Source organism: Stereum hirsutum, assembly GCF_000264905.1.
Source record: "Stereum hirsutum FP-91666 SS1 unplaced genomic scaffold STEHIscaffold_1, whole genome shotgun sequence".
In the NCBI taxonomy this organism is placed as follows: Eukaryota; Fungi; Basidiomycota; class Agaricomycetes; order Russulales; family Stereaceae; genus Stereum; species Stereum hirsutum.
The window spans coordinates 2864966-2891954 of NW_006763131.1; the positions used below are offsets into that span (position 1 = coordinate 2864966).

The 26989-nt window shown below is 51.0% G+C and overlaps 10 protein-coding genes across 10 annotated transcripts; 4 read left to right on the plus strand and 6 right to left on the minus strand.

Moving 5' to 3' along the window:
* Positions 1-38: 38 nt before the first annotated feature.
* STEHIDRAFT_151960 (uncharacterized protein) lies at positions 39-4522 on the minus strand (the record flags this gene model as incomplete). The annotated part of the gene is made up of 12 exons (XM_007298930.1): positions 39-794; positions 854-1308; positions 1363-1384; positions 1442-1449; positions 1519-1666; positions 1727-1775; positions 1836-2247; positions 3107-3294; positions 3352-3884; positions 3943-4164; positions 4221-4260; positions 4341-4522. The coding sequence occupies 12 exons, from the start codon at positions 4520-4522 to the stop codon at positions 39-41; spliced, it is 3015 nt and encodes a 1004-aa protein (XP_007298992.1).
* Positions 4523-4919: 397 nt separating this feature from the next.
* On the plus strand, positions 4920-6145 carry STEHIDRAFT_151961 (cyclin-like protein; the record flags this gene model as incomplete). The annotated part of the gene is made up of 4 exons (XM_007298931.1): positions 4920-5105; positions 5166-5359; positions 5415-5607; positions 5669-6145. 4 exons carry the CDS (start codon positions 4920-4922, stop codon positions 6143-6145), a joined length of 1050 nt encoding a protein of 349 aa, XP_007298993.1.
* A 257-nt stretch (positions 6146-6402) lies between these two features.
* Positions 6403-7183, minus strand: STEHIDRAFT_48007 (60S ribosomal protein L13a; the record flags this gene model as incomplete). Its single annotated transcript, XM_007298028.1, has 4 exons — positions 6403-6483; positions 6539-6634; positions 6693-6959; positions 7025-7183. 4 exons carry the CDS (start codon positions 7181-7183, stop codon positions 6403-6405), a joined length of 603 nt encoding a protein of 200 aa, XP_007298090.1.
* An 852-nt stretch (positions 7184-8035) lies between these two features.
* Positions 8036-8856, plus strand: STEHIDRAFT_89829 (acyl carrier protein). The gene is made up of 5 exons (XM_007298261.1): positions 8036-8268; positions 8333-8413; positions 8477-8534; positions 8594-8623; positions 8683-8856. The coding sequence occupies exons 1-5, from the start codon at positions 8077-8079 to the stop codon at positions 8688-8690; spliced, it is 369 nt and encodes a 122-aa protein (XP_007298323.1). The 5' UTR covers positions 8036-8076; the 3' UTR covers positions 8691-8856.
* Positions 8857-9030: 174 nt separating this feature from the next.
* STEHIDRAFT_47948 (uncharacterized protein) lies at positions 9031-10338 on the plus strand (the record flags this gene model as incomplete). The annotated part of the gene is made up of 6 exons (XM_007298021.1): positions 9031-9109; positions 9173-9378; positions 9438-9677; positions 9737-9777; positions 9837-10007; positions 10074-10338. The coding sequence occupies 6 exons, from the start codon at positions 9031-9033 to the stop codon at positions 10336-10338; spliced, it is 1002 nt and encodes a 333-aa protein (XP_007298083.1).
* A 199-nt stretch (positions 10339-10537) lies between these two features.
* Positions 10538-11762, plus strand: STEHIDRAFT_71601 (mitochondrial ribosomal protein L17). The gene is made up of 4 exons (XM_007298123.1): positions 10538-10628; positions 10688-10772; positions 10836-11300; positions 11355-11762. The coding sequence occupies exons 1-4, from the start codon at positions 10564-10566 to the stop codon at positions 11619-11621; spliced, it is 882 nt and encodes a 293-aa protein (XP_007298185.1). The 5' UTR covers positions 10538-10563; the 3' UTR covers positions 11622-11762.
* A 35-nt stretch (positions 11763-11797) lies between these two features.
* Positions 11798-13072, minus strand: STEHIDRAFT_89836 (uncharacterized protein; the record flags this gene model as incomplete). Its single annotated transcript, XM_007298262.1, has 6 exons — positions 11798-12263; positions 12326-12394; positions 12470-12597; positions 12662-12683; positions 12746-12812; positions 12877-13072. 6 exons carry the CDS (start codon positions 13070-13072, stop codon positions 11798-11800), a joined length of 948 nt encoding a protein of 315 aa, XP_007298324.1.
* A 2418-nt stretch (positions 13073-15490) lies between these two features.
* On the minus strand, positions 15491-18137 carry STEHIDRAFT_164895 (uncharacterized protein; the record flags this gene model as incomplete). Its single annotated transcript, XM_007298932.1, has 12 exons — positions 15491-15589; positions 15652-15690; positions 15757-15857; positions 15964-16173; positions 16225-16568; positions 16624-16756; positions 16831-17041; positions 17092-17199; positions 17258-17518; positions 17570-17711; positions 17772-17907; positions 17960-18137. The coding sequence occupies 12 exons, from the start codon at positions 18135-18137 to the stop codon at positions 15491-15493; spliced, it is 1962 nt and encodes a 653-aa protein (XP_007298994.1).
* A 971-nt stretch (positions 18138-19108) lies between these two features.
* STEHIDRAFT_151966 (uncharacterized protein) lies at positions 19109-20072 on the minus strand (the record flags this gene model as incomplete). The annotated part of the gene is made up of 3 exons (XM_007298933.1): positions 19109-19219; positions 19279-19622; positions 19676-20072. 3 exons carry the CDS (start codon positions 20070-20072, stop codon positions 19109-19111), a joined length of 852 nt encoding a protein of 283 aa, XP_007298995.1.
* Positions 20073-20731: 659 nt separating this feature from the next.
* Positions 20732-26665, minus strand: STEHIDRAFT_117632 (P-loop containing nucleoside triphosphate hydrolase protein). The gene is made up of 22 exons (XM_007298934.1): positions 26095-26665; positions 25927-26038; positions 25708-25859; positions 25605-25647; positions 24754-25544; positions 24305-24685; positions 24104-24250; positions 23950-24047; positions 23590-23899; positions 23513-23530; positions 23385-23461; positions 23163-23335; positions 22694-23110; positions 22560-22638; positions 22359-22500; positions 22131-22301; positions 21854-22076; positions 21649-21799; positions 21537-21596; positions 21222-21476; positions 21083-21167; positions 20732-21026 (listed from the first exon to the last, which is right to left on the minus strand). Exons 1-22 carry the CDS (start codon positions 26380-26382, stop codon positions 20778-20780), a joined length of 4422 nt encoding a protein of 1473 aa, XP_007298996.1. The 5' UTR covers positions 26383-26665; the 3' UTR covers positions 20732-20777.
* Between the last annotated feature and the right edge of the window lie 324 nt (positions 26666-26989).

The following is a 26989-nucleotide window of genomic DNA, read 5'->3' on the forward strand; positions in this document are numbered from 1 at the left end:
AAGATACTGTTGCGGCTAATGGGACGGAATCGAAGGTGTCAATACGCTCGTGGAGTGCCAAACGGGTCAGAATCTTCGTTCATGAACTGCGAAAGATCAGGGGAGACTGGGGTATTCTGGGTATAAGGCGAAGTCGCTGATCGTTCTACGCCGGATCGCGAATGCCCGATAATGATGTCCATCGCGTCGACATCCAGTCCAGGCGCCGAGTTTGCGAAACTAGGAGAAGTCCTGTAAGGGTCGACAGCAGGCGAATCGGGAATGGAGTCCTCGTGAGACGACCCCGAATCTGAACGTCCTCGACGGCTTTGGTCTCCATCTACGCGGGGAAAGAAAGCGTGTGTACTGTTCCAACTTTCGCCACTCTGCCGATGCTCAGCACTACGATGGCCTCTACTCCCTGCAACATTGCCCCTGAGACTCGGGATGATCGAGGGTCTTGCCCCATGACTAGACTCCGACATCCCCCTTGTCATTCCATCATCCACTCGGCTGCTGAGCGTGAACACAGGCGAGCCCCTCCCCCCGTCTCCCCTTCCACCTTCGTTGATTCGGTTTATGGCCTCACGATCGGGGAGAAGCTTGGGATCCCAGAGCCGAGGGTCCCTGAATATGGCCTCCTGTTCGTTGCGAACGACGGCACGACCGAGACTGTGGCACGCGAGGAGGGAGATGACGGCGAAGTTAAGGGAAAGCCAATTGTCGTCGTCGATGAACATAGGGTGGGCCACACCGACCAGAGCCATGACAGCACTTGCGACCCAGGCACCGGAGACCGCGGTGGTATAGCATAGCTAGAAGTAGATCGTCAAAAACCAAATCTACCAGGAGTAGTGACGGGATAATTGTTTACCTCGTCTCGCATGACTTCACGGAATAGGAGGACGCGGGGTTTGATGTTGATGCGGCGATGTGGTACCAGTAGTCCTGGCCGGGATGACGCTACCTGCGACGCACTGCTTCTGCTTCTCGAACGTCTAGCTTGGGCAGGTAGAGGATGCTCGCTATGTAAGGATGGTTTTCGAGGAGGTTCAACATGCTCAGCCTCCATGAAAAGGCCCTTGAGCACAGAAAATAAGCCACCGTTTTTCGCGTTGAGCGAGGTGTGGGTTACGACGGGCTGTCTGGACTCCAAATTTGTTGGTGGCGGAACGTAGTCCCACCAACCACGAGGCTTTCGTGCACGCAAAGCTGCCCCGCCCACACTAGGTGCTGGTTCCTCGGTTTTTGATTCGTGGTTGGAGAGACGATAAGAAAGACGACCTTGAGCTGCCAGCAGTCTGGAAGACTTCCAGACAGCCAAAATGACTGTACGATTCCGTTAATCAGTTGTGGCGACAAATGATAATAAGCACTACTTACAGCAGCCCAAGACAAAGCAAGACTGTACAAAGATCAGAATGAGCACGTAGGGCAAGAAGCCCAGCCCATTGATGCGCACACATATACCTATCGACAGAAAAAGCATCAGGGCACGTCACGACGAGTAATATCTGCTGAGATTTGAGAACGAATTACCAGACAGGTTTCTGATGCTCTCAGCCAGATGAAAGGTATCCACCAATAAAAGGGCGGTGATAGCGACTTGAAGGAGGGAGACGACAAAAAGGGCAAGCCACGAGTTATTCAGGCAACGGTAAGCTTTGACGCCAAATATGCCGGTCATCTGGGAGGGATTTATGAACATGAAGATACCGAAAAGTATAATACCATGCTCAGTACTCACGATGAGCCCGGATGCAACACCATCCAAAACCTCCATGACAGCTCCTGTTCTGCAGGACGAGCGATCAGAGTCATATTAATGTGAATCTCACTACCAAGGGAGAACTCACGTTGCACAATTGGTCTCCGGCCTGAACGTACTATACAACTTGACGCACAGCATCACAAGACCAAGAAACTGACTGGCGAAAAGTGCATAGAAAAGACCTTTCTTCTTAATCTTGATACGCCATATGAAAGACGCCGAGACGATGGCATTTCGGATCGCGATCAATAGGAAGATACCGGACAAGACAAGGTTCGCGGCGACGACGAGGAATTCGTGGCGGAGAGGAGGCGCAATCAATGAGCCGTCTCGAAGAGCGGTATACGTCACGGCGGAGGTATTGGGGGATGCGGAGCCATAGAACTTGTAGTAGTCGGAAAGTAACAGAGTCGTCTGGAATTGGATGACAGCCGCCTGGCAGGGAACAGGTTCGTCTGCTCGTCGGTGGGGAATCATGAAGTCAATGGGCATTACAACTGGTGTTGTTTGTATGAGCCTGGGTGGTGTATCGACCTTTGCGAGGTCGGAGAAATTAGTGCCCAGTGATGAGCGTGAAAGAGTCATTGTACATCAAGAAAGAGTGACAGTAATCAAGGAACGAATGTAAAAAGAGAGAAGTCGATCCCGTCGACGAGAAGGGAGGTGTCAGAAAGCGAGCGAGCGACGGAACGTGGCAAAAGACAGCGAGAACAGAGACGGATGGCATGGCCTTAAGACATGTATATTTTGAGATATTCCGAGCAGCGTCGTCAGGTCGCTCAAGTAACCCAGCGAATCAGGCACAGATTCTGCTGCCCAAGCAGGAAGGACTGAGAAAAAGCCTACCCTATTTTACACCTTATTCATAGAGTCAATCAACGTCCACGAGCAAACTCTCTCCGGTCCGGCAGAGAGCTTCGTATTGGAGGTTCGACAAAAGGCACATGTCACTATCGCTTGGATACGACTCACACCAAGGAGACTTGGACGGCTTGCAAAACCGTTTGGTTGGGATCAAGAGCCATGTGGGTATAATCATGCATGATTAGCAATGATTCTCTATTTTGCGTGAGAATCAGCCCTTGTTACGCCGAAGAATAACAGCGCTCACTCACGATCAATATTACTGGTCCTTCAAGAGCACGTCTGAAAGCAGTCGATCACTTGACGAGACGTTGTGAGGGATATTGGAACCCTCCATTCGAGAGAAGTTCAATTCACCCTAGCCGTCCTGTCCTATCAGAACGATAGATCACAGAGAGAACTGGGTACGTCCGGCTCCGCATTAGTGTTGTACCCGTGCTTCCGCGTCTGGGAGTCTCGTGCACGATTCGCGACGTGTAAAAGTTTACATACAGGGAAGGATCACTCCTCGCTGCAAAGTCCCAAACACCCGAGGAGTCGTTATCGCAAAATGAGAATCAACATAGAGAGTACCATACACAGCAGAACAGTCGAGTGACCGTGTGTTCTCGCAGAGTTCACGGGAAGAAAACCTGTATCTGTCCCGACCGCTTGCATTGTGGCTGTCGTAGTGGTTACTTCTGATATGCTGAGTAGGGGTCAGAAAAAAGTTCGGGGGACGCAGTCGCAGAACGTACGTAGTGGTGACCGGTTGTCCAGATATCGTCGTCACACTGGTCGAGAGGGATACAAGTATGATAGTGATAGTGTCGGTCACTGTCGTTGGCGGCGCGGATGTGGTGGTAGATGAAGTTGATAACGAGGCGAAGGTTATTGTGGTTGTTGCGCCACCGGAGAGAGTCGTAGTGATGACCGAGGGAACCACCACAGGACCAGGAGCAGTCGGGCTCGGGAGGACCACGCCTCCTGAACCAATGGTGACAGTGACCATACCCGAAGATGCGTACATCGGATAGCTGGACGCGTAGGTTATGTATGAGGTCGGCATCGTGAGGGAGGAGGTATCCATCACGGTCGCGGATCCAGTACCAATCAAGGGGTTAGGGAATAAAGGGGATGATGGTTGTGGGACAGATTGCACAACGTTTGACGCGGCTTCGCAAGAGTCGTTGGAGGAGGTGGCGGATCCTTCGTTGAGTATGGAGATGGCGATGGGTGTAATGGAGAAATACGAGACGTTGTTTATGTGCGATCTTTCGTATACGGTGAACTACATAAGGTCGCGTTTCAGTGAGCGTGACGATGAAGAGCGTGAACCGAATACAGACATTGTAAGCCCCTGCTGGAACGCAGCTCGGTAGATCGAAGTCAAGATGTTTGACGGTACTTCCGGGCTCTCCACTTAAATAATCCGTTCCATTAGATACCGTAAGGTTGAGGTTGGTTTGGGAGGAAACAAGGTAAAGCTCGAGTGAGTCGAAGCCGGTCCAGAGGGCTGAGCTTGTATCCGGGTTCGCTGCTACCTGAGGAAGCTTGCCGTCACCAGAAACCTAGCAAAAGACACGAAATAAATGCGTGAACATTGAGGTATGATTCAAGAACCTACGTCTATGGCGATCGGTATGTTCGAGCCTGCGTGAAATTGACTGGAAACAGTAGAGAAAAAATGACTTAGCACAAACTCGCCCTGCGAGTCTTGCACGTAAACGAAGAATTGGATGCTGACCTGCCCACTGCCGGCGCATCGACGATGGCGAGCCCATTGGTGAAGATCTGGCCGTTGACGACGGTCTGCGCAGCCGCAGGGTAGGGGATACCAAGAACGAGCACGAGAGAGAGCGTGGTAAAAAGGATTGACAAATTGCCGAGTCGGTAGCAAAGGGAAAGGTGGTCCAGCACCCCCCACATTGCTGTGCTATGTGGCTGCAGGGTGAGCTATTTGGCGTGCGCGGACGCGGAGCCCAGTTCACCGACGTCCCAACGTCGAGGACGACGTATGAAAGAACGAAGGAGGCGTGGTGAACGCGCTCACTCTCCGTTCCTATTCCGACTGGGCATAGGCTGTCCTAAAACGATCATGATTGCAGGGAACTTTTCGGTACCAGTGTTCCCTGCCAGGCGAGCTCGGGGGAACCATAACGACCGTCTTGGGCCACACGCCGCACTATCGACACGAGCCACGTCGCCACTCGTCAACGATGTTCTCACGAGGCACTGACAAGGACACATCTGTACCTGGTCATCCCAGTTCCACTTCTCCTTTCATCGCCCACGTCCATCTACTTCTGTTTTGTTCCAATAGACGATGACTGCCATTGCAACATCGCCTTCGCAGCTCCCGGTTATAGACGACGCTCCCAAAAAGCCTCTTTATCATGGCAGCACTCAGTACAGAAACTGGCGGTTCTCTCCACAGCAGCTTGCCGAGACTCGACGTTCCATGAGCGAGGCTGCTGTAGCAGCAATCAAAAACACCTTCGAGGCAGATGAGGTGCGCACATGTTCACTACGTCGAGACACTCATCGTAACGTCTGAGCCATCCTTGTATAGCCAGGTTCTTCGTCAGATATACAGTTCGTCAGCGCAGAAGAAGAGCATCTGTTAGTGAAACTATACATCGCCAAGATTGCTCACTTCTGTGGGCACTTTCGATTCAATGAAGAGGTGGAGGCAACGGCCGTCAGCTACTTGAAACGGTTCTATCTGAAAAACACTGTCATGGATTGGCATCCCAAAAACGTCATGTACGTTTCCAGTTCTTGCGTCACTTACTGCTGAGATAGCTTGACTATGGCCAAGGTTGACCGCACTCTTCCTTGCCACGAAAACGACCAATAACCCTATATCTCTCGAACACTACACCGGAAATATACCCCGCACAGCACCCTCTGATGTCTTGGATCTAGAGTTCCTCGTCGCACAGAGCCTTGGGTTCGAGTTCGCAATATGGCACACACATCGAGCGCTTTGGGGAATATGGCTTGACATTCAAGTCCGCTTGCTCTTGCTTCTTTTCACTTCTATCTCAGACAGCTTACACTCTTATGCCTTAGACTCTCCCTGAACCTCCCTCGAAAGAGGTACTCCAAGAAGCTTACGACATAGCTACTCGTCACGTCAAAACGTCTCGCCTAACGGACGCGGAGCTCATATACACGCCCTCACAGATCGCTCTAGCCTGCATGTCTCTTGCTCAGCCCGACCTCGCCACGTCTTGGGCTCGAGCAAAAGACGCTCTTCTCTCCCTCGATGTCGTAGAGTCTATCAAGAATATGATCCTGAGAGACGGTGACGTTCCGTCCGTTGAGGTTGTCCGCGAGATTGACAGACGGCTTCGGTTATGCAAAAACCCAGAGAAAATCGTCGGGAGCAAGGCATATCTAAAGAAGCAGGCAAAGGAGGAGCAAGCGGCGTCTGAGAAGCGAGAGAAGAAAGCGGAGGTGGTCAGGAAAGCGGCAGAAGCAGATCCTTTTGGAGACGCGTTGGCTGAAGACGTAGAGAGGGTCGCAGAGCTGGACGATGACGATTGAGCCTGACATGTAGATTATTACAGGCGAATACCAGCATTCAGATCTGATGTGTATTTCTCTCCTTGACAGCGCCTTCTACGTGGTATACACCGGAGAATGCGCTAGGCAAAATGTGACTTCTGACCGAATCAACGCATCATATTGAGGCTGAACCATAAAGAAAGCGACGAAGAAAAGGATCATGTGGTTACATACTCATGGGATGAAATCATAGGTCAAAAGGCGGGGGGAAGGTAAGGTACAGCCAACGCAACGATCTAGTAGCCCAGAGCAGTGAGCTTCTCGAAGGAAGCAGCGTTGTCGGTGACGGCCTTTTGACGCAGCTTCACCGCAGCAGTCTGGAGGGGCGTTGAATAACAAGGTATAAATTAGATTGAAGAGAAGCGAACGTACCTTGCGTTCATGGAACGCCTGCGCCTTAATCTTCCTCTTCTCCTCAAGACGGTCAACGACATCCTTGTAACCCCAGCCGACCTCATGCGAGAGACGCTATAACGGCGTAGGGATTGAATATGAAGATTGTTTGAAGATAACGGATAAGACACACCTTCACCGTGCAGTACTTCCTCCCGGGCTTCAACCGCAAAACCCTCAACGCCTCCGGCACAACCATGCGCTTCTTCCTGTCGTATGGGGGAGGGATACCCTCGAAGAGCTTCAAACGCTCGAGGGCAGCAGCGCCACGGGCAGTCTTGTGGGGGACCATACCACGGATGGCTCGGAAAAGGATTTTGGAAGGAGCGCGGTGATGGAAGGGGCCAGACTTTTTGGGGTTGACAATGTGGCGCTTGTGTAGGAAGTTATGGTAGCGCAGCTAGGCAAATGAGAGAAGTCTGAGAATGCAATTCGTGAGCGTGAACCGACAGCGAAACGCGTTACCTTGTTGCGGAAGAAGCTGCCCGAGATGTTGATCTCCTCGCAGCGAACGACGACAATCTTCTGGCCGTTCAAGACCTGCTTGGAGATGATAGAGGCCAGCCGGCCCAGAAGATGGCCCTTACCATCAATGACGATGGGGCTGGAGGAGATGGTGGCCATGGCGAGTCTGTACGCGCAAAATACGTCAATATATGGGATTTTTTGGTCTATATTGTGGAAACACCAAGCGCACCTATGAAAGAGGAGGAGGAGAGTACAGGAAACGGTGTTTAAAATGAGAAATTATGCGTAATATCGGCGGGCTCACCTTGAGGATCTTGCTGTTGGACGAGTATGCTGGTGGCGGCAATGGCCTAGTGACAGCCACCGTGACATTGAACTGCATAGTTGCTCCGGCAAATGCCGGAACTGATGCCGGGTGGCTTGCCCCCAACTTCAGAAATAGGGGCCGTGACACAAAGCTGGTCCCCGTAGGCTCCATCGAATGCCATGACTGTGCAGCTGTAATTTATTCGTAACAATCTACCAATTTACTCGAGCCCATCAGATGCAGTCGCCCATGACTGCTAGCATCGACTCCTACATTCAGCACACGAACATGCCCGTCTCCAAGCTCCTACCCTGGCATCGATCCTGTTGGTCTTCGTGGCAGACATTTATACAATGCATAACAGTATCGACTGCCTTCACGTCCATAAAGACGACGAGCGGTCATCTAGACTGAGAGTCCTTACAAACACGCTCTGGTCATTGAGCTCCTTTGCGATTGACTTGGGTTTGCTGAACATCAACATATCGAGTTGCAACTCAGTTTATGACAGCATGCAAAATACGTCCTGTCACTCCTGTGATGCATCTAGGCGAGAACCTTTGATGGGTGCTTAGATCTTGGCCTGCGTCTCGACAAACAGTGTATGTTCGCCGTTTGATTGCACCTAACCCTAATACAGGTCCAGGGCACGCGAGGAGCCGGGCGTTCCCGATTTCTGCCGTTCGTCATCGCGTCGAAGGCGTCGCTCGAGTCTCGCGTTCTCCTCGATATTCTCAACAAAATGTCTTTCGTTCGTCTTGCCCTTCGCAGCGCTGCGCGCCCAACTCTCGCTGCCCGTGCCCTCCCCAGGACTCAGTTCCCCCGCTTTGCTCCTCGGGCAGCCTTCTCGGCCGCTGCAGGTCTTTCTAAAGGAGAGATTGAGACGCGTGTGTTGGATGTACTGAAGGGCTTTGAGAAGGTCGACCCGGCAAAAGTGCGTCTCGCTCGTTGATATACGGAGGTTATGCGTGCTGAGACAGCATGTTCGTTCTCTGCAGCTTTCCCCAACATCGTCATTTTCGAGTGACTTGGGTTTGGACAGTCTCGATGCAGTAGAGGTTGTTATGGCCGTAGAGGAGGTCAGTCTGCGGTCATTCTCACTCCAGGTATACAGCTCGAGCTGACCACACCTCTGAGAACAGGAGTTCTCTATCGAGATTCCAGATGCCGAGGCGGATGACATCAAAACAGTGAAGGAGGGTGCGTACATCCTATCCTTCGTTTGCGGTCACGGACTCATTATGGAACCTTCGCTATAGCTATCGACTACATTGCCCGAACTCCTGAAGGTGTGTAGCAATGCTCAATGTACTATATACCGTCGTGCTAACTTGTCCTGCTTTCTTAGCGCATTGAGTTCTGGATACTTCCCTGCCCACTAGCTGTATTTCCTTTTTCAATATCACCGCTTTTGAACCATCATGACCGCGCGCGTGATGTACATCTTCCTTGAAGCCGAGGTTGCTGGCGTCCGCTTTGTGCTAGACAGAATTGCAATGAACAACATTACGTTGCGGCCCGCCTAGCCGAGCAATGAGCCAATCCGGGCGCCCTGTTTATAGAACCTTGTCAATCCAGGTTCTGCACGGGCCTCATCTAGTTCAAGCAATTACAACATCTTCACTCCTGTCTTCCATCACTAGCTACCTATTATCGTCGCCCTCCTCGTTCGCGATTACAAAACTTTACCCCAAGCATGCAAAGTAACGCGCCATCTGTTAAGCGTATAACTGTCTCTAAGCCACTGCTGAAGACCGGATGCACGTTGGGCGAAAGTCTGTACTACTCAGGATGATTGTTGACTATCTCTTTGCGTTATGTTCATACCGTCCATAAAGGTCCTCTGTTCGACCCCGCAACCTCTACGCTGCATTTCGTGGACATCGAGGAGCGTAAAGTGAGCCGCTCCTTTGTTCTGGCACGTCAAGTACTCAATGTTTCATACCCGAAGGTATTCCATCTGAAGACGGTGACCATGGACATCTCAGAAGAAGTGTTTCCTGAGAAGATCACATGCCTTGCCTTACGAAAGTCTGGTGCCGGTGTATGTCCACTAACCTTCTGAATTGGCTTTCATCCTAGACTAACCCACACGAAATGAAGCTAGCCTGCGCCACTGCCTCCGGCGTAGCTTTGCTCGCAGACTCACAGTTAAAGTGTATATGTCAAGCGATACCAGAAGAACACCGGCCATTCACCAGATTGAACGATGGTGCCTGTGATAGCCAAGGAAGGTTCTTCGTAGGATCTCTATATAACAAAGACGCGGGCATTCCTGGGATGTTATACCGAATAGACCCTTCAAACGGAAGTGTCGTCGTCGTAGACGAGGGCCCTTTCACCGTAAGTCATTCGTTGGATGAAGAGTTCATTCCGTATCCGCGGATTGACTCCTACCACAGGATTCGAACGGACTAGGGTGGAGCCCGGACGGAAAGATATTGTGAGTGTGTCATGCTTTGCTTACACACAATAATAGCTAATCGCTTGCTTTGGAGCTAGATACTTTACGGACTCGTTCGAGAATATCATATACGCCTACGACTACGACGTGTCCACTGGCTCGGTCACCAACCGACGGGTGTTTATCGACGCAATAGCAGAAGGCCTTAGGAAGGGTTCATTTTGTGACGGGTTTTGCATAGACACAGAAGGCTGTATCTGGAGTGCACGGTTTGCTTTCTTACTCCCTTCCGTTCAGACCTTGAACACAGCTGACGGTATATCGATGATGACTAGATGGGGCGGTTCGTCCATCGCTAGGTTCACGATGGAAGGCAAGCTCGACTTGCTGGTCGACTTCCCCACCGTATACCATGTCACCGCGTGTACGTTTGGAGGGCCAGATATGGACAAGCTTTACGTGACCACGGCGCATTGTGGTGCGATAACTGGGGATAGAGAAGGTCTTCAGGCGCGGTTTCCGGATTCGGGGCATCTGTTTGTGGTTGATTTGAAAGGACAGTTCAAGGGAGCAGAATGGAGGCATCGGATGAACGTGTAAAGTGATGTACGGCAGGAAAAGATGAATGTATTGGAACCGTAGATAATTCTACTGTATTATGACCGGAGGCCTCGAAATGTTGTGTGCCACAACGATCTTACTTTGGGCCACACAAACCGTGGGAGGAATCGGCAGCGAATCCGAGTTTGTGGAATCTTGCAAGCTCAACTCTTCTCGCTCTCCTCACTCGAACGGTCTGCTCGAAAGCAGACCTCCTGCATCATCATGAAACATGGCATGGCCTTCAGGAAACTCTCGCGGACACCATCACATCGGATGCTCATGCTTCGGTATGTATCTCAAGGGTCAACGAGTATTGCGTCGCGTTCTGACGCGGAAAACCATCTAGCAACTTGGTAACTTCCCTTGTCGAGCATGAGCAGATCAAAACAACTCTTCCCAAGGCTCGTGAGGCAGCAAGACTTGCTGAGAAGGTGCGTAGGATTGTATCTGCACTTGTCTATACAAACAAACTAATGGTATACGTGGTCTTGTAGGTCATCACGATGGCGAAGAAGGGTCGGTATGCGGGCTACCAACGCGCCTCCGGTTTCCTCCTCCAACCCAAACTTACCTCTAAGGTCTTCACCACTCTCGCCGAGCGCTACCGTGATCGCCCAGGTGGCTACACCCGCATACACAAGTTCGGCAACCGTCCTGGCGACAACGCTCCTCATGCTATCCTCGAATTCGTCGATAATCCTCGAGACCTCAAATACGAGATGACTTCCCGCGCGGTTGGTTGGGAAGTTCTTGGAAAGGAGATGCGGGAGAGGTCGGCGAAGACATTAGCAGAGGAAGGTGTTGATGGTGTCGCGGAGTTGATGCAGAAGGAGTTGGTTCTTGGGCCAAAAGCGAAGGGAGATTTGAGGCCGCGGACGCGGTGGAATTTGCAGAAGGTGTTGAAGTACAGACCAACGGGTGCACTGACCGAGATAGGATTCAAGGCTGAGGATCATATAGTGCGTCCATCTTCTCAGTAGCCGTTTTCAGTTCCTTGATTTCTTTCAATATAGGACTCGCTGCTCGCGAAACCCTTGTCCATCAAGACACTTCGAGAGAACGCCGACAAGAAGGCCGCTGATACAGCTGAGGAGAACCAAACTTACTTCCGCAGTCTTAAGGACATCAAGATGAACGTCGGTGACCGGGCGCCTGGCCAGACTCGTAGCGCACTAACTCTCGCGAGGGGAGGTCTTGGATGGCAGCCAGGACGCAAAGTTCGATGGTTCGAACGGCGCAAGCTTGGTGTTGAGAAACCTCTCGACTGGACACAATTCTAATGTGTTTCATCCTTTACACTGTTGCCATTATCTTATTTTGTTCTCTCGTTCTGCTATGGGCACGCACGCACGCACGCACATGCTATGGATCTGTATACAAGTATACAATCGCACTCCGTCTCTAATAACGATCTGCCCGCCTCTCCACTTGAGAACTCAACGTCACAGCTTATACTCTAGAACTGGCTTGCCGCCTCCAGATCATCCGCATTCAACCAAAATGCGCCGTCATCCAGCAACTCCTTCCACACTGTGTCCCTCGCCGCGATAGGCCACCCAGGCGTGTCCCAAAACCTCGAGGGAATTCCCAACGCATCCGCTTCTGCCACCAACGACAAAATCGTTGCCCTCTGCGTCTCCGAAATATTTCCTATCCCACTCCAACCCACGGCGGTCTCGTAGTCCGTGCTAGCGATGGGTGAAAGTGTAGGACTCCATGTGGCATTGGTGGTGTCGTTGAGGCCTGTGAGGGGTGCATCGAAGAAGAAATCGCGAGGTGAGAGCGCTTGCACACCGGCGAGGGGGGTGTTTCCGGTTCCGATGACGAGTACGGGTCCTTCGACCAAGGTGTCGTTAACAACAGTGCTCAGGTAACCCGCGTCTCGTAAGGGTTGGAGCGCCTGTAAGACGGGCGGGAGCGTCCTGTCAAAGTCGCAGGCAGGTCAGTTTCCTTTCGTCCGCTTACTGTAATGCATGATGCTTACGCCGCTCCATCCGTCTTCATGTCCACCAACAGCTGGAGTGGAGTTGCCGAACTGGTATCCCAGACACCGCTGAAAATCAATGTGAGTGATCAGACAGACTGACGGTTCCGTGCAGATTCGCAGCCACATGAGAGATGGACTCACTTTGGCGTCGTCTGATTCGCAGTGAATCCATTCTTCGGATTCTGGCCCGCGATGATTTTTAGCAGAGGCTGGACGTAGAGCGAGTCAAACGTCCTTGCAGGGGTGAGGGCCGCCAATTCATGGCCCACCTATAGCCCCAAACACCACGCACATTAGCTGGTGAGGTCAGCATAACTCAGAGGAGGGACGTACGTAGAGTGTGTTGTTGATGAACCTTGCTCGACAGAATGATGGTCATCTAAAGGGAGGAATGCACATTTGAAGTTTCAAGCTTACCAGACATCCGCCTCTACGCTCGCAACGCCAAAGCTCAGTGCGGTGAACAGCGGCACGTCTCTCCAGTCTATGAAACGGACAGCACGTTAACCCGACTGTCCCCGCATAGAACATAAGATATTGGTCCTCACAGTCATTGTGAGAATGGATCTGCTTCGGCACAATACTTTGTGTGAACTGCGTCGGGTATTGCAGTAAACTCGAATTTGAAGCCTCCAGGTTTGCGATATACTGGTCGACCCCTGGCTTGGCGGTGACTGTCACCCAGAACCCACTGAGCACCGTGAGCACGGAAACGGAGAGTTTCGAGAAGGTGTGAGAAAGCATGTTGAATCCTGGAGCAAACCTGGAAGACATGAAATATGTCTGTGTTAGTTAGGCCACGACCGACTCGTGAAGGGTCTCGCCACTCTCACCTTTGGATGGCGTAGGACCAAGATTCGAGGACGGCGTACCAGAGGTCGTTGATCAAGACGACGTCGAGATGGGGGAACTTCATTTCGCCCGACTTTTAGCTCTATATATAATGCGTCAAGAATATGATCAGGCACTTAGCGCTTCCGACGATGGCTGTCCGTGTATTACGCGCTGAATAGCGAATCTTCGGTAGCCAGCGCCCACGTTCGACGTAACCGTTGGATGCGTACAGCATGTGCCATCGTGATTTCATCACAATTCTTGGAGGCCTGGGGAACACGTCCACGTTTATTGGGATCGCGGAAGAGAGCCGATGCAAGGAGCGGAGAACTGAGGAAACGTTTAGTTGGGTACATGGGACTACCCAAAATATTGTGAAGGTGAGAATACGGAGATATTCGGAGAACAACCAAGAAAACAGGACAACACGTAAGGTCGTAGCTATATGAATGACTTGAGTAAAATGTTAAAGGGATACAGAATAGGTGCGTGACAGATGATAAACATGCTTGAGTGTGGCCCGTACGAGATGCAAGATGATGATGATTATTGGGAATGATAACAATGTCAGGATGGTGTAATGATGATGGTCAAGGATGCGTGATATAAAGTGTCAGTTGGTTGGGCCAGTCTTGAATGGTGCCTTCGGAACGTTCTAGTTTAAAATTCATACTAGTGCCACAAGTCGCCGACATGGAAGTCGGCCTCCGCCTTTCCTCCCAACTTCTCTTGCGCTTCCCTCACCTCTCTATAATCATTTAAATCCGCTCCGTTCGCAAGCGCGAGACTCAGAGCCGCCACGACTTTCTCCTCTCGTGACACAGGTGGCGGCGCAGGCAGGACAGCAGAAGCAGGTAGCCAAGGCGTAAAACCGGTGGTAGAGGGAGAGTCCGCGAATGATTGAGAGTCGGAAGTACGGGATATAATGTTGGCGGGACCAGAAAGGGTGAGCGAGGTGAGGGAGGAATCCGTCGAGAGACCTGGTGTGGTAGTATAGATGGATGAGGAAGAAGGGAATGTTCCTCTGCTGGGGGAAATATCCATGTCGATGTCCATCGCTTCGTCTGACGGTGTCGAAGTGGCTGTGTGGACTCCCGACCGGGCTTTCTTGGAGGGCGGGCTACTAGAGCCGTCCGCGACAATGAGGATGTCATCTTCGTCAGACTCTTCGCACTCGTCGTCGTGAAAGGACTGAGTACGCAGATGTGACTGTGTCCGGCTGCCAGGTACCCGTCCACGACGGTGTTTTGTCTGAGGCGCCGAACTAGTGGCCCGAGCTGACTCCAAAGCGCGCATGCGCTGTACGAAGCTCTCATCGCCTTCCGCGAGACTTTTCCGAAGCTCCCCAAACGCATGCGAGTGCAGTTCGACTGCAGAAGGTGGTGGGTTTCTTGCAGCTTGGCTGGATGGTGCGTTCAATGTCTGCGAGGTGAAAACATTGGACGGAGCTGGAGAGACGGTGCGAGACTTGCGCTTGCGGATGGTAGGGTGAGGGAAAAAATTGAAAGCGGCGGATGTCGAGGGCAGCGGTCGAGATGGACGGGAGGGTTGGGTGGGTGTACTGTCCATCTTCGCGATATAAATTTGCGAGACGGAGGATGGGATGTGGGTCAATATAAAGGAATGAAAAACAAAGGATGAAACATACCCAATGATCCTGCCGAGGGCGCTTCGCTCTCTTCCACAGGTCAAGGTCCCACTTTCGGGAACTGCTGACGCTCGCTTCTGTCAACGCCGAGTGCGGTCGTGAACGTTTTGAACGGACGGGTTGTGGATATGCTTCTTCCTCGAGACTTGAAGAGGAAGATGAAGCAGGTGCAGCAGAATGAGACCTTCGAGCAAGACCATTAATTTTCGAACTGGAGTACGGGGCCATGATGGCTGAAAGGAAGAGAGCTGGGGGAGCTCAGTCCGGGTGGCGCGCAAAGAAAGTTCAGACGCGGGATTCCCACACCCCATAGCTCCCTTGGGAAACACTCCTTTGTACATAAGTTACATGTGAATGGAGCTCATGTCGGATGCTCGTTGATTGGCATCATAGTTTCGTATCATTTTAGACGCAATGTCAACGTCGCAGAAAATCGTGCAGTGGACTGTCATAGCACTGTGGCGGTGGCGATTCGCAGTTGAGCCCGGCACTGTGGCCCAACCGACCTTACAATGCTCCGTGATAGGCTTTTCTTCACGGTATCATACATCAAGCTTTGTTTTACTGTCCTCCTTCCCGTTTCTGTCTCACAATTTTTCAGGCATTTGATCTCACCGCAGTGGGTGCTGTCGGATTGACCTGTAAGGACCGTCCTCCTTGATATGACACGACACGCAGCATTAGACTTCTGCTTCCGTGACTAGTACAATCTGCGCGACCAGTGGGGCACGGTAATACACCAGATACGAAGAGGACAAGTGTAGCTCCTGATTATTCGACTGAACACGGTTGGTCACAAATCAATTCATAGCCCAAAGGTCAGCAGACTTCAGCAACGCACCTTCCCTGCATTGGGGGTTTCCGTGTCCTGCTGTTTCAGCTATGCAAGGAAATCGTCAGATAGTGCATGAGGCGCCTGCATTTTGATAAGTGGATTGCCACGAACTGTGGTCAACAGCGCCTTCCCGTGTGAGGCCAGCCTCTGTTTGAGGATCAGGCGCTCGGTGGACAGTCCTTCGTCGGGTGTCTCCAAAAGCATCTTTAGCTCTGCATGTACACTGAGAATCCACGGTGTTGTTGTCAAAAAATATCCTTAAAGAGTGAGGGGAATAATGTTCATTTCTGTGTTATTTCATACAGAGGAAAGGCTTACTCAGACCATGCCCGGCAACACATATCAGCGTTCTAAGAGCTCGGCATAGGGACGGCGAGGACAGTAAAGCCAGAGGTAGTTCATCCGCGAGGATGCGGTTAGTTAGAATGAGCAGGAGAACAGAAATGATTTCAGATGCGACTTCAGCGCAGGTGAGAGGATCCTCGACGAGTTGTTTGGCCGTAGCAATGATGTAGGATGAGAGGATGGCTGTGAGAAAGCAGGTCAGAAAAACTCGCATGAAACGCCTTTCATGGGCACGTCGCTTGCCTGTGGATAGTATTTTTGTTGAACGAGAGCTAAGAGCTAGCTGATAGAAAAGTGTGATGTCTCCCCACGCCCTGTCTGAATCGTCACCAGAAGACCTGCGGAACATCTCATAGGCGCAGACACAGGTCAACAGAGCGGTCAGAAGAGCTGGATGTCGCATCGGGTATTCGGAGAAGAAGTCCATGAGGCGTGACAGGAACGAAGTTATGGACGTTGGATGGACAAGTGTGGAAGTTTGTTTGTGCCACAGAATGGTGAAGAAGTGGAGCATGTGTGCGATGTTCAGGACGTGCTCCTGTCGAAGAACTCCAGTCAGGCGAGCTGCCTTGACGATTCTGGAGAACCCCACAGTTTGAAGACATTCAAGTTCGAAACAATAATACTACTCACCTTCCTAGCGCTTGTAGTGCGCGATCCAGTAGGGCTGCTAGTGATGGGCCTGTTTCCTCTTGCAAGCTTCGGACAACTATCTGGAATACAGTTGAGTCGATAAAGGTGAGAGCCTCCAGCGTCGAATCTCTTACTAGACAAGACGAGTGGAAGTGAAGCATCGTTTATCAGTGTAGGTTATGGTCAAAATAACGTGTACTGACTCACATGACAGAACGTCATCTCCAGTATATGACAATGTCAAGACGAAGAGGGGAACTAGTCCCGCTGCCATACCGTGCGCCAACGATATACATTCATCGTCCAAGCACGGGTCTAACAATTGTGTAGCCGCCCATGTGCACTTTCTCAGGACATTCAGAGTCAACTCTGAGACCTGTGCATCTGAAAATAAATCCACATCATGGCGCAACATATGCTGATAACAGTCGTCAGTAGAGCTCGAAGACGTACTGAACGTATATTTACCATGAAAGTGTATCCGGCCGACTGGGGATTTTGCTTCAAGGCATCATCGAGTCCATCCATCCAAGTCGCCTCGGGAGAGCTGTCCAAGTGATATAGCCAAGTCGCAGTCTGTCCGAAATGAAATATAGATTAATATTCGGGTTTATGACAAGGATATCTGACGTACCAAATGTAAGACCGTTTCGTGGTCTGTGTGCCGAGAGTCTGTCCACGAGCTCCAACACCAAGGGATAAAGCTACCCCAATGCAAAAGGATAATCAGAGCAGAATCCAGCGTCTCTCTCGGCACAACGGAGTCCCGATCGGGGATACTTTTGTTATCGTCCAGAAGGTCTTGGATAACTTGGAGGAATATATTTTGAGTGTATGGTCGATATGACAAGGGCGAGTTAGGCGAACGCGGTCGTCGCGAAGACAAATCTGCGACCTTTATATATTCGAAATAATGCTCAAGACACATCGGTGAGCCAAGACTCACTGAGAGGAGGACTAAAGCCATCGCGATAGAATCTCTATCCTGGATATCGAGAGGGCGAGGTGCCTCACCGACATCGCCGTTTACGCCAGACAGCCGCACAATGTAAGAATGTAGTGATTCTCCCAGATCGTGCGGATGTATGCTATTGAATACAGTTCCATTAGATAGATAAGCAAGTGTCGCTAAGTTGCTCAAAGCTCACCAGACGGTTTGGTGAAATACTTTGGATAGTTGTGGCACAATGACATTAGAAGCGAACAAGAGATGCAGGGCCAGGCGCTGTACTGCAGGGGACAGATGCTGTGATGCTAAGCGAGTGTGCACAGAAGACCATTCGTCTACGGCGGGTGTGAATGCACGTACAATATGGATAAGATGAAGAACACATACGGGGAAGTTGCGTGGCGGCAATGATCGCTGCTTCTTCCTTCTGTCTCTCAAGACTTGCCAATTTACGATTACTTTGAAGAGCAGTGTTGTCGCCGACGAAACGGCTCGAAAGCGTGACGATAGCTTCGGAGAGCTTCACGAGGACGACGTCGACCCAACAGAAGACAACTGCAGCCATCACTCCCGGAGAGGTCGCTTGCGTTGCGATCCTGTGAAATACCTGTCTATATGCGAATAACTTTGTCATAAAAGTATCTCGCACTGGACAGTGGATATGCAGGATCAGCGTTACGACACAATCTGGACCAGGGAAGACTTCGCACTAAGATCCAGAAAAAAGCGGGAAAGGTGAATGAGCCTATCCGATTCGAGATGGTGTTGGGAAGCTATTTCTTGAAGCGCGCATATGAGTGCCCCAGACGCGTTGCGGATGTTATCATGCAAAATGACGTCCGACTCCTACGTATAAATGAGCCATAGCGACAATGCGAGGAAGGATGGGAAGCAAACCCAGTTGGCCACTTCCATGTCCAACTCCGTAAGAAATTGTATCGCTTCTAGACAGCCACCCTGGAAGCCGCGCTGTACATGAGCGGTTGGCTGCACCATTCCGGCGGCGAGGTCCCCATGTTGGTCAGTATATGCGTTGTCGACCGTACAGGTGTTTTCAGCAAGACACGATGTCTCGGACTCCGTCTCCGAGTCGCTGTCCATTTTACCTTGGATGCGTCGATGACAAGCGGTGCAAGGATCGAGCGATCAAGAGTGAGGATGGATGTATGACCTTGGTACGTTTTGGGAGCGCCGGACAAGGATCTTCTTGCACGACCACGTGCGCCACAGGCGCGCCATAATGGTGGGAAACGGAGGCAAGGTAATGAGATTACCAAGTTCATCGTTCTAATTCGTATAACACTACTATCCGCAAGTTACAAGACCCAGTTACACCTCTTAGTGCGGGCTACACACGCTGCACTATTGGAGACTTGAGTGCAACAAATTTCACATATGAAGTGATGCTAGCTCACCGAAATTGCATGGAATAAGACCAGGATAAAGTACAGGAGACTCATACATGATACGGTGAAGCTACAGAGATGCGGGAGCCCAGTCGAAAGCAACGGCCGGGACTGGAGAAACGTATTGACACTATGAGAGCCCGTTGATGCCCTTCAAGAAAGCGGTCATGCTGGTTTTGCACTCCAAATCTTCAGGTTGTTGGCCGAAGAGTGCCTCGTATGCCTCCTCCGATTCACCGGCCTGCGCAAGACACGCATTGAGAATAAATTTAGAGTCTCGGAAATTTGACAGGTACTCACCTCGACACCATGGAAGTCATAATCCTGCCAGCTCTCGTCCTGTTCTGCTCGGATAGCGGCCAGCATCTCTCTACGGACCGTGGAAAGCCCGCCTTGAGGAACCATACTTGACTTGTCTTCGGCCTTTCGTACAGCGACTTGCACATCCCTCGCTTCCCCAGCTGGTTTCTTCTCCTTCTTCGGCGCAGCAACCGGTACAGGCTCGTCAGGATCAGGGGGTGGCCCATCGTCCGAGTCGTCATCAGAATCACCTCGTCGTTTGCTTTTTCGTGACAGGGCGTCCAAGTATGTCAGAGTCGGACGAAGCTGGTGAGTTTCGCTAATAGGATGCAAGTGAAGATGCCCTGAACAAATGTGACTTTGAGCCCTTCGATTACACCACTCGAAGACCACTCACCCTCTCGGACAATGCCAAGTACATATGCTCCTGTGTGTTGGATTTGCTCGCTTTGTAGACGGATTTCCGTGAGACGCGGTTCCTCTCCCTCCTTCAGCTTCACCTTCCCAGCGTCCTGATTCTTCTCCTTATCATCTTCCGCACGCCCTGAACCTAAATCCTTCGACCTGTCCGTATTCCAGACCTCTGGGCGTGTATCGACAGGCAGATGGATTTCAACTCGCTTGACCTCAGGCTTGATTCGGGCTCGGATGCGTTTCCCACTGAGAGCAGCGGACGGAGGGACCTCTAGTGGACGATTGAGTAATGGAAACTGGTGCAAGTGAACATCTGGTGCTAGATGATTAGAGAGATAGATGGGAAGGACAGATACAACAGGGTCGTTGGTGGCGTCCATTTTGCAAACAGAATCTCCAAGACAGCGAAATACTCAGGCTGCTTCATAGCGTGGGAATATCTGACGGTTCTAATTCATAAGATAGGCCTCATCCAGATTCGACGGCATCACGTGATAGGCCTTGAAATCAGTGCCTTTCGCGGTTTTTGGCCGTTCTGCGGTCCACGGTCAATTATTTCGCAAATCTACGACCGCAGTCCTTTTATGAATGCATTTGGTATCCCACTTAAATTACTATCTCATAACAACATTGAGGCACAACAGATCCTTAGGCTTTTTTCTTCGAGGACTCCGTGTGGCACCTGTGTGGCCCAACATCCTGAGTTTTCACCGTTCAAAATGCTAAGGCTCAATTGGTTATGCAATAAAGGGCGCGCCTATGGTAAAGCTACTTTCTGTGAACTATATTCGACAATTTTGCGGTTGTATACTCCCCGTAAGTGTCCACCTCCTGCAACAATCAATATTTTACATTGATTTTAGAGGTCGACACAAGCTGTGGCGGCGCAGTCACGTGATGTCGTCGAATCTGGATGAGGCCTATCTTAGTGCCGCTCATTGACAGGACGCCACCGTCATCGTCTTTCTGTCTGATTTTGCTCCGATGCTGGCATAAATGTTGCCGAATTTCGAGCAGACAGACAGAGGAAATGAGCAGTGGCCTAATGACTAGTGATGGTGTACCAAAAAATTATGTGTAGTAGTCTAATGAAGCACCAAATTCAAGATCGAATTCTGCTGTTCTCCGTCTCCTGCTCCCTCCAGCCTGAGCTTGCCTATGACCACCATCGCCGACTGCATCCACAACATCTGGCTCTCCGTGAGGGGCTTTCCGCGTAGCTGGCTCGCCAAAACGGCATTCACCTGGTTGCGAAGGTGCTTCAACGCGATGTTGGTCTTAGGAGGTATGCGGAACTTGATCTTCCGGTCGATGAAAGCCGAGTCCGAGATCAGCTGCAATCATTTGGTCAGTCACCATCCAGCCAGCTCGAGTTGGAGAAAGAGCATACCTTGAAGTCACACTCGCCACAGAGTAAGACCATGGCTATGTCGTCGACCGGCCCAGTTTCCCAAGCGTACAACTTCTTCGAATGCCTATTTCGAGAATGAGTTGTCTGCCAGCTTCCTGGATGAAGTAAAGATACGTACATCAATGTGAAGTATGCCAGGTAATTGATGCCAAAATCTGAGGGCTTCTTCTTGAAGTTGACGGAAGACGGGTGGAAGGAAGCGGCCTGATTGTTCGTGATTGTACGCATCTGTCCACTGGAGGGATCGATAGCTAGTATCTTGGGATAAAGCCCGGCGGTGAGGGCGGCATTCACTATGTAATAGTTTGTCGAATTGCTATCCAGTTCGGCGGGGACAGTGATCAACCTCGACCTATTTCGACCGTAGCGGGCGCTGAAATGTACGTTATCAGAGCAAAGCACTGGAATGTATCTAAATACAACAGGCACTCACCGACTCAGGTCCTTTACAAACGCGCGGTCCACGTTGATGAACCCTGAATCTATGAGGTACCTGGATGGCGACGGTCAGCGAAGGATGGATGGAAGGGGGATACGGGACATACCCAAGAAACTGTTGACGAAGTTCCTCGATCTGTTGGAGATTCTGATGACTGAGGAAATTCTTCCGGCAGAACTTGCGAACAAAGCCAGGATTTGCGGAGGCGCGGCGCCAACTCGAGAACGCATTGTGAAGAGTCAAGAAGTCCGAGTTCTCTGTGGTTTTGGTCAGTTAATGATAACATGTCAACTCGTGCGAAATATTGATACCAATTCGGAATGAAGCCTTTGCGCGGTCAGCTTCGTCCTCGTGACCGAACGGAGTCAGGAAGGGTGACTTTGAGTTGAGGGTGGCCGCAATAGTGAGAGCAGGATCCAGACATCGGAATAGAGTTGCCAGCAGAAGGAATTTGCCCAGGTGTACATCGGTCGGTAGAGCACTAAGCAGCCTCCCCATGGGGGTGATTTCTTCCGTGGTTGTAAGAGCACGGACCTTGTTTGGCTGGTCAGTCTTCGAAGCACGAGAGAAAATATCGGAGGACCTCACCTCCACAAGTGCTGATATAGCTCTTTGAATGTTGACTGAGGACGGTGGATCGAGGGCACGAAGAAGAACATCCTCGATGGAGGTCCCTAACTTCACCTTCATAATCTTGATCCGAAGGGCCAGATCTGAGAGACTGAGCCGCATCATCTCAGGAAGAGGATGGTCGGCCATCTACGACGGACAATGTCAGTCGATTGCGCCGGCGAAGAAACCTGGGCCATCGCTCACCAGGGTATCGTGGCGTAGCTTGGTGAAAAGATGGAATGCGAGACCATTCTGTACACGACCAGCACGACCACGTCGTTGAGCGGCGTTACTCTTTGCCACGTACGTCTCTACCAGACGAGACAACTGTCGCTTCTCGTCGAACCTATTGCGACGAATGTGAGAACCCTATCACAAAAAATAATATGGCATCCAAGAACAAACCTCATCTCCCTGTGTTTACCAGAGTCGATCACGCAAGTAATGTCAGGGATAGTGATACCAGTTTCCGCAATATTCGTAGCTATACGACCTGTATTAGCGATTAAAGCCACCATGCATCAGCATTGCATACGCACCGATGACGATTTTCCGTACACCTTCAGGGGGAATATCGAACACAGCGCCTTGGTTCTCGCTTGATATTGTTGAGTGTAGAGGATAGATGATGAAGTCTTGGTTGTTAAAGGCGGGATGATCCATCAGGAGGTCGTTCAGACGGCGAATCTCCGCAATACCCGGCATGAAGATCAACACAGCAGATGAGTACGTGAAGTAGGCAGGATCCTCGAAGCAGATACGCTCAAGCAGCCGCATGATAAGGTCGTATGGTATAAGCCGTTCGTCGAGTAGGTTGATGGTTGTAGCCGTGCTAGGGGAGTAACGCTTCTCGAGCTTGACGGCCTCGGAAGAGCTTTCCTCGTCGTCATCGTCGCCCGCAGCCGTTTCTTCGGACCAGTCCATTTTTGTTTTGTTACGATAGAATTTCTCGTGCACTAGTGAGGACGAGTTAGTAATAGGTCGCGAAGTAAAATAGATTAAACTGACGGCGCTTGGCATAAGGCGAGTTCTCAGATATTGACCATTGAGTGAATTCCACCGCATCCTCAAGGAACCGGGTGTCGACGGGAAATGTTCGGCCAGGAACGTAAAGAATTGGGCATCCTCCGAAGTATGTAGATATCTTCTCGGCATCAACCGTCGCAGACATGAGGATAATCCTATATGACAGTTAGACGGAATCATCTGGTGAGGTGGACATCAACTTACTTCAAATCATCCCGTTGTTGTAGCAGGGACTTGAGAACAATCAACAAGAAGTCGGACTCGATGCTCCGTTCGTGAACCTGTCGCTCAATTAGTAGAAATTTTGGGGGAGGGAAATACACGATACGAACCTCATCTATAATGATATGCTAAAGCGTGTACTCCGTCAACAAAAAAAAGCATGGAGGATGAGAAGAAATATGCTTACAGTGATCTCATCGAAAGCAGTCCCCATTCCATTCTGCCCACTACCCCCCTCAAGCATCCTCAGTGCAATACCGTTCGTTACGAACGCTAGTCTTGTGTTGCGGGAGGTATTGCTCTCGAGACGTATTGAATAGCCTACCAGAGAGTTCATGGTTCCACAAGCTCCAGGTGCATCGCCAAGTTCTCGAGACACACGTTGGGCGAGAGAGATAGCAGATATACGTCGAGGTTCAGTGCAGTAGATCTTGCAGTGGTTGCCACGCGAGAGCTGGTCTTCCAAGATGAACGATGGGACCTGCGTAGACTTTCCGCTGGAGCAACAAGTTAAGCTATGTTGGAGCACAGAAAAAAATTGGCTCACCATCCTGTCTCTCCGCTAAGGACCATGATTTGGGAGGTATCTAGCGTAGATATGATTTCGTCTCGGTAGTGAGCGATCGGAAGCCGATTCCGTTGCACCTTCAAGGGATTTAATCAACCGTTCACATGAAGCAGATAATGTGTTGAGTGCTCACGAGCATGTCCTGGTACGCTGGAGCATCCTGCCTTTCTCTGAAAGCAGAGGCTATTTGCTCTGAAGGCGGAATCTTCGGGGGGCTGAACTGGCGCAGTCTGTTTCCGTTTTTCGTATCGCCAACCTGCTTCTCTAGCCTATCATGAACCTGAGAATTACTTCAGTTCTCGAATTTCATTGCAGACACTTCCTTGAGACAAACCTTGGCTTCACGGTCCATCTTCGGCTCGACGATAGCTCTGAGTTTTGCCCAAACACCCCGATTGATGGCGTCCTCTGCAGATTTGCGAGCGGCTTCCAGTTCGTCCCACAATTCTCTGAATGTCGAGGGAAGTAACCGGAAGGACGTGTGCGCATTCCCTGAACTTGTCCCCGAGGCAAACCCTTCAGACGCTGGGAAGGTAAGGGAATGCAGGGCGACAGTGGCGATGTATTGCTCGGCTTGATTCATGTCGTGGCATGCAAACTCATTCATTTCCCAATCCCCGATCTTGCCGCCGCCCCAGCGAATCGTAACAGCTGCACGTTTTGCGCGACTCGGCCCCGAAATACAACGGTAGGTGATGACAGCAAATCGGTCCGTCTACAAGAGTCCACGAAGTGCTGGTCAGTAAGATGCATGAAAAGGGGGTACATGAAGACTGAGGGTACCTTGTGAACAATCTCCGTTAACAGAGTCTTCGGGGTGCGGCCAGACCAATGTTTAGGCAAAGCCATATCGCGGATAGTCACTGTTGTGCCGGTGCTGGTGGTCTCTTCGGTAGGCAAAGGCTCTAAGATATCGAATAGTCCGACCGATGCATCCTCTCCGTCTGCGTCAAAGACATCGGATGAAGGTTTGCTGGGCAACTCCGGCGGTGAAGGTTGTAAGGGTGCGGGGCGGTGCTTTGCGGGAGGTGGTGAGACGGGCAACATTGGCGCTTCATTTGCACGAAGACGAGCTTGAAGATGGGCGGCGTCAGACTTCTGGCGTTCGGTACGATATTGAGCTTCTGCGTCGTCCTCGTCGAAGAAGTAGTGCCTCTTGACTGCCTCAAGACGCAAACGAAGGTCCTTGATGAAGGAGTCGTCCGCCGTCTCGTAGGCAGCCCGACGCCAGCCTGAAAGACTGTCAAGCTTGAGCTTGAGCCTAACGTATTCTGAGTTCGGATTGTCGCCTGAAGGATCGGCATCGAGATAGGAGCCTCCATCGCCGTTGAACCGGGCCAAGATGCGTGCTTTCATATCGACGTGATTTTCTTCCTGGTCATTGATAACAGGACCGGACAAGGGCACGAATATTGGAGCATTGGCATCTAGTATCGAACGGACTTTGGGAGGCGGCGATGAAGGCAGAGGGCGATTGGGTGTGCGAGGTGTACTTGTACGACTAGAGCTGGCGTTTGTGGCAAAGTTAGGAGTTTGTGGCGTCTTCAGGGCCTTGCTTTCTCCTTCGTTAGACCCTATAATCCATTCGACGCGTCAAAACGTATGCCTAGCTGCTATATTGGACAATAGCTGACCTTTATCGAGCACAAGATCCTCCTCGGGTGCATGCAGATAGAGCTGAAATGAATGAAAGGTTGAGCCTAGCGCAGGGGAAATGACGAGGTAGGTCGTACGTACCCAGTCGTAGGCTTCCTCAAGCTCGATACCTCTGATAGACCGAAGGCATTCCTCGACTCTTTCCTCCGAGAATCCTAAACGTCGCAGAACACCGTATGTGATACCCAGCTTCGCCACAGCTTTCTCCTCGGATACATCCAACAACCGTTTACCTGATCACGTCATATATTCAGCACGAGAAAAGTAAGAGTAGGACCGATATAAGGAGTGAGCACTCACCGTCATCAGCACCGTCAGATTCTGCCGATAGTTGCAGAATGCTGTCAAGGACCTCGCTGTCCAGTTCCAAGGTAGCGAGAGTTTTGGTATAACGTCGGTCAATTTCTATGGCCTAAAAGCATGCGTAAGGCCACACTGCAGTCTACTATGATCTCCAAATGGACGTACCTTCACTGTGCGAACTATATCCTTCTCTGTCTTTTCCTGGAGTTTGTCTACAAGGTTCTGTAACGACTGCTCCTCGACCTTCTCCGGGTCAAAGTCGTCCACTGGGTCCTGGGACGCGACTGGTGTGGTGGCCCCGGCAGAATCAGTTGGAGCCGGCTCTGTATCAACAGCGTTGGCTTCTGGAATGGCCTCTGGTTCCTCGGGAAGTGGGACGACTTTCTTCGGCTGGGAGGTCGTGGCGAACCCGCGAGCGACGGGCTTGAGCTGCGTCTTCTTCTTCTTGGCCATTGCGAATGGACCAAGGAATTTACCTCGGTGTCTGGGTAAGACGTGCTCTTATGTACTGTGCGCTATCGTCCTCTAGCGAAAAAGATAGAGCAAATATATAACCTCGTGTATGGGTCTAGGGGAGGATGTGAAAAGCTGGTCCCTTCAACAATCCGGGGCTTCGAGAGCTTGGCTCCAAGGTATATCGGTGGTTAGTTTCGAGGCGTGCGCAGGGAAGAGATAATACTGGGAGGAGTCAGGGATTGTTTGTCTAAGCATGAGAATGGTTGGACGCAAGGATGGCACATAGACAAGTCGAGGGCGTGCGTGCACAAAGGACGTCGTAAGAAGATCAACGCGACTCGAGCTGGACGCGGGCCCGGCGATACTTCGCCACCAAAATTTACCCTTGACTCGATGACGCCACACAGCTTTCCTGGCTCAGAGCAATGCAAGAAGTTATGGAAGCTGTCCATATTCGTAGTACAAGACATAATCCATGACAGTAACCCGGTGTACAGCCGAATGTGTATACAGTAGAGAGTAATATATAATGTGGTCTATCGTTCGACTAAGTGGAGGTGGAAGCAAGAAAGCAAAGTGCATGCGCAAGTCAAGAGAGACGGAC

What these genes read in the sequence shown, in the direction of transcription:
- STEHIDRAFT_89829 (XM_007298261.1), top strand. Translation starts at nt 8,077, where the DNA reads ATGTCTTTCGTTCGTCTTGCCCTTCGCAGCGCTGCGCGCCCAACTCTC. An exon ending in AGAAGGTCGACCCGGCAAAA is followed by an intron (nt 8,269 to 8,332) that starts GTGCGTCTCGCT and finishes CGTTCTCTGCAG; the next exon opens with CTTTCCCCAACATCGTCATT. An exon ending in CATCAAAACAGTGAAGGAGG is followed by an intron (nt 8,535 to 8,593) that starts GTGCGTACATCC and finishes CCTTCGCTATAG; the next exon opens with CTATCGACTACATTGCCCGA.
- STEHIDRAFT_117632 (XM_007298934.1), bottom strand. Translation starts at nt 26,382, where the DNA reads ATGGCCAAGAAGAAGAAGACGCAGCTCAAGCCCGTCGCTCGCGGGTTC. An exon ending in GGATCTTGTGCTCGATAAAG is followed by an intron (nt 25,545 to 25,604) that starts GTCAGCTATTGT and finishes AATGGATTATAG; the next exon opens with GGTCTAACGAAGGAGAAAGC. An exon ending in GTGGCGAGTGTGACTTCAAG is followed by an intron (nt 21,027 to 21,082) that starts GTATGCTCTTTC and finishes AAATGATTGCAG; the next exon opens with CTGATCTCGGACTCGGCTTT.
- STEHIDRAFT_71601 (XM_007298123.1), top strand. Translation starts at nt 10,564, where the DNA reads ATGAAACATGGCATGGCCTTCAGGAAACTCTCGCGGACACCATCACAT. An exon ending in CATCGGATGCTCATGCTTCG is followed by an intron (nt 10,629 to 10,687) that starts GTATGTATCTCA and finishes AAAACCATCTAG; the next exon opens with CAACTTGGTAACTTCCCTTG. An exon ending in CAGCAAGACTTGCTGAGAAG is followed by an intron (nt 10,773 to 10,835) that starts GTGCGTAGGATT and finishes GTGGTCTTGTAG; the next exon opens with GTCATCACGATGGCGAAGAA.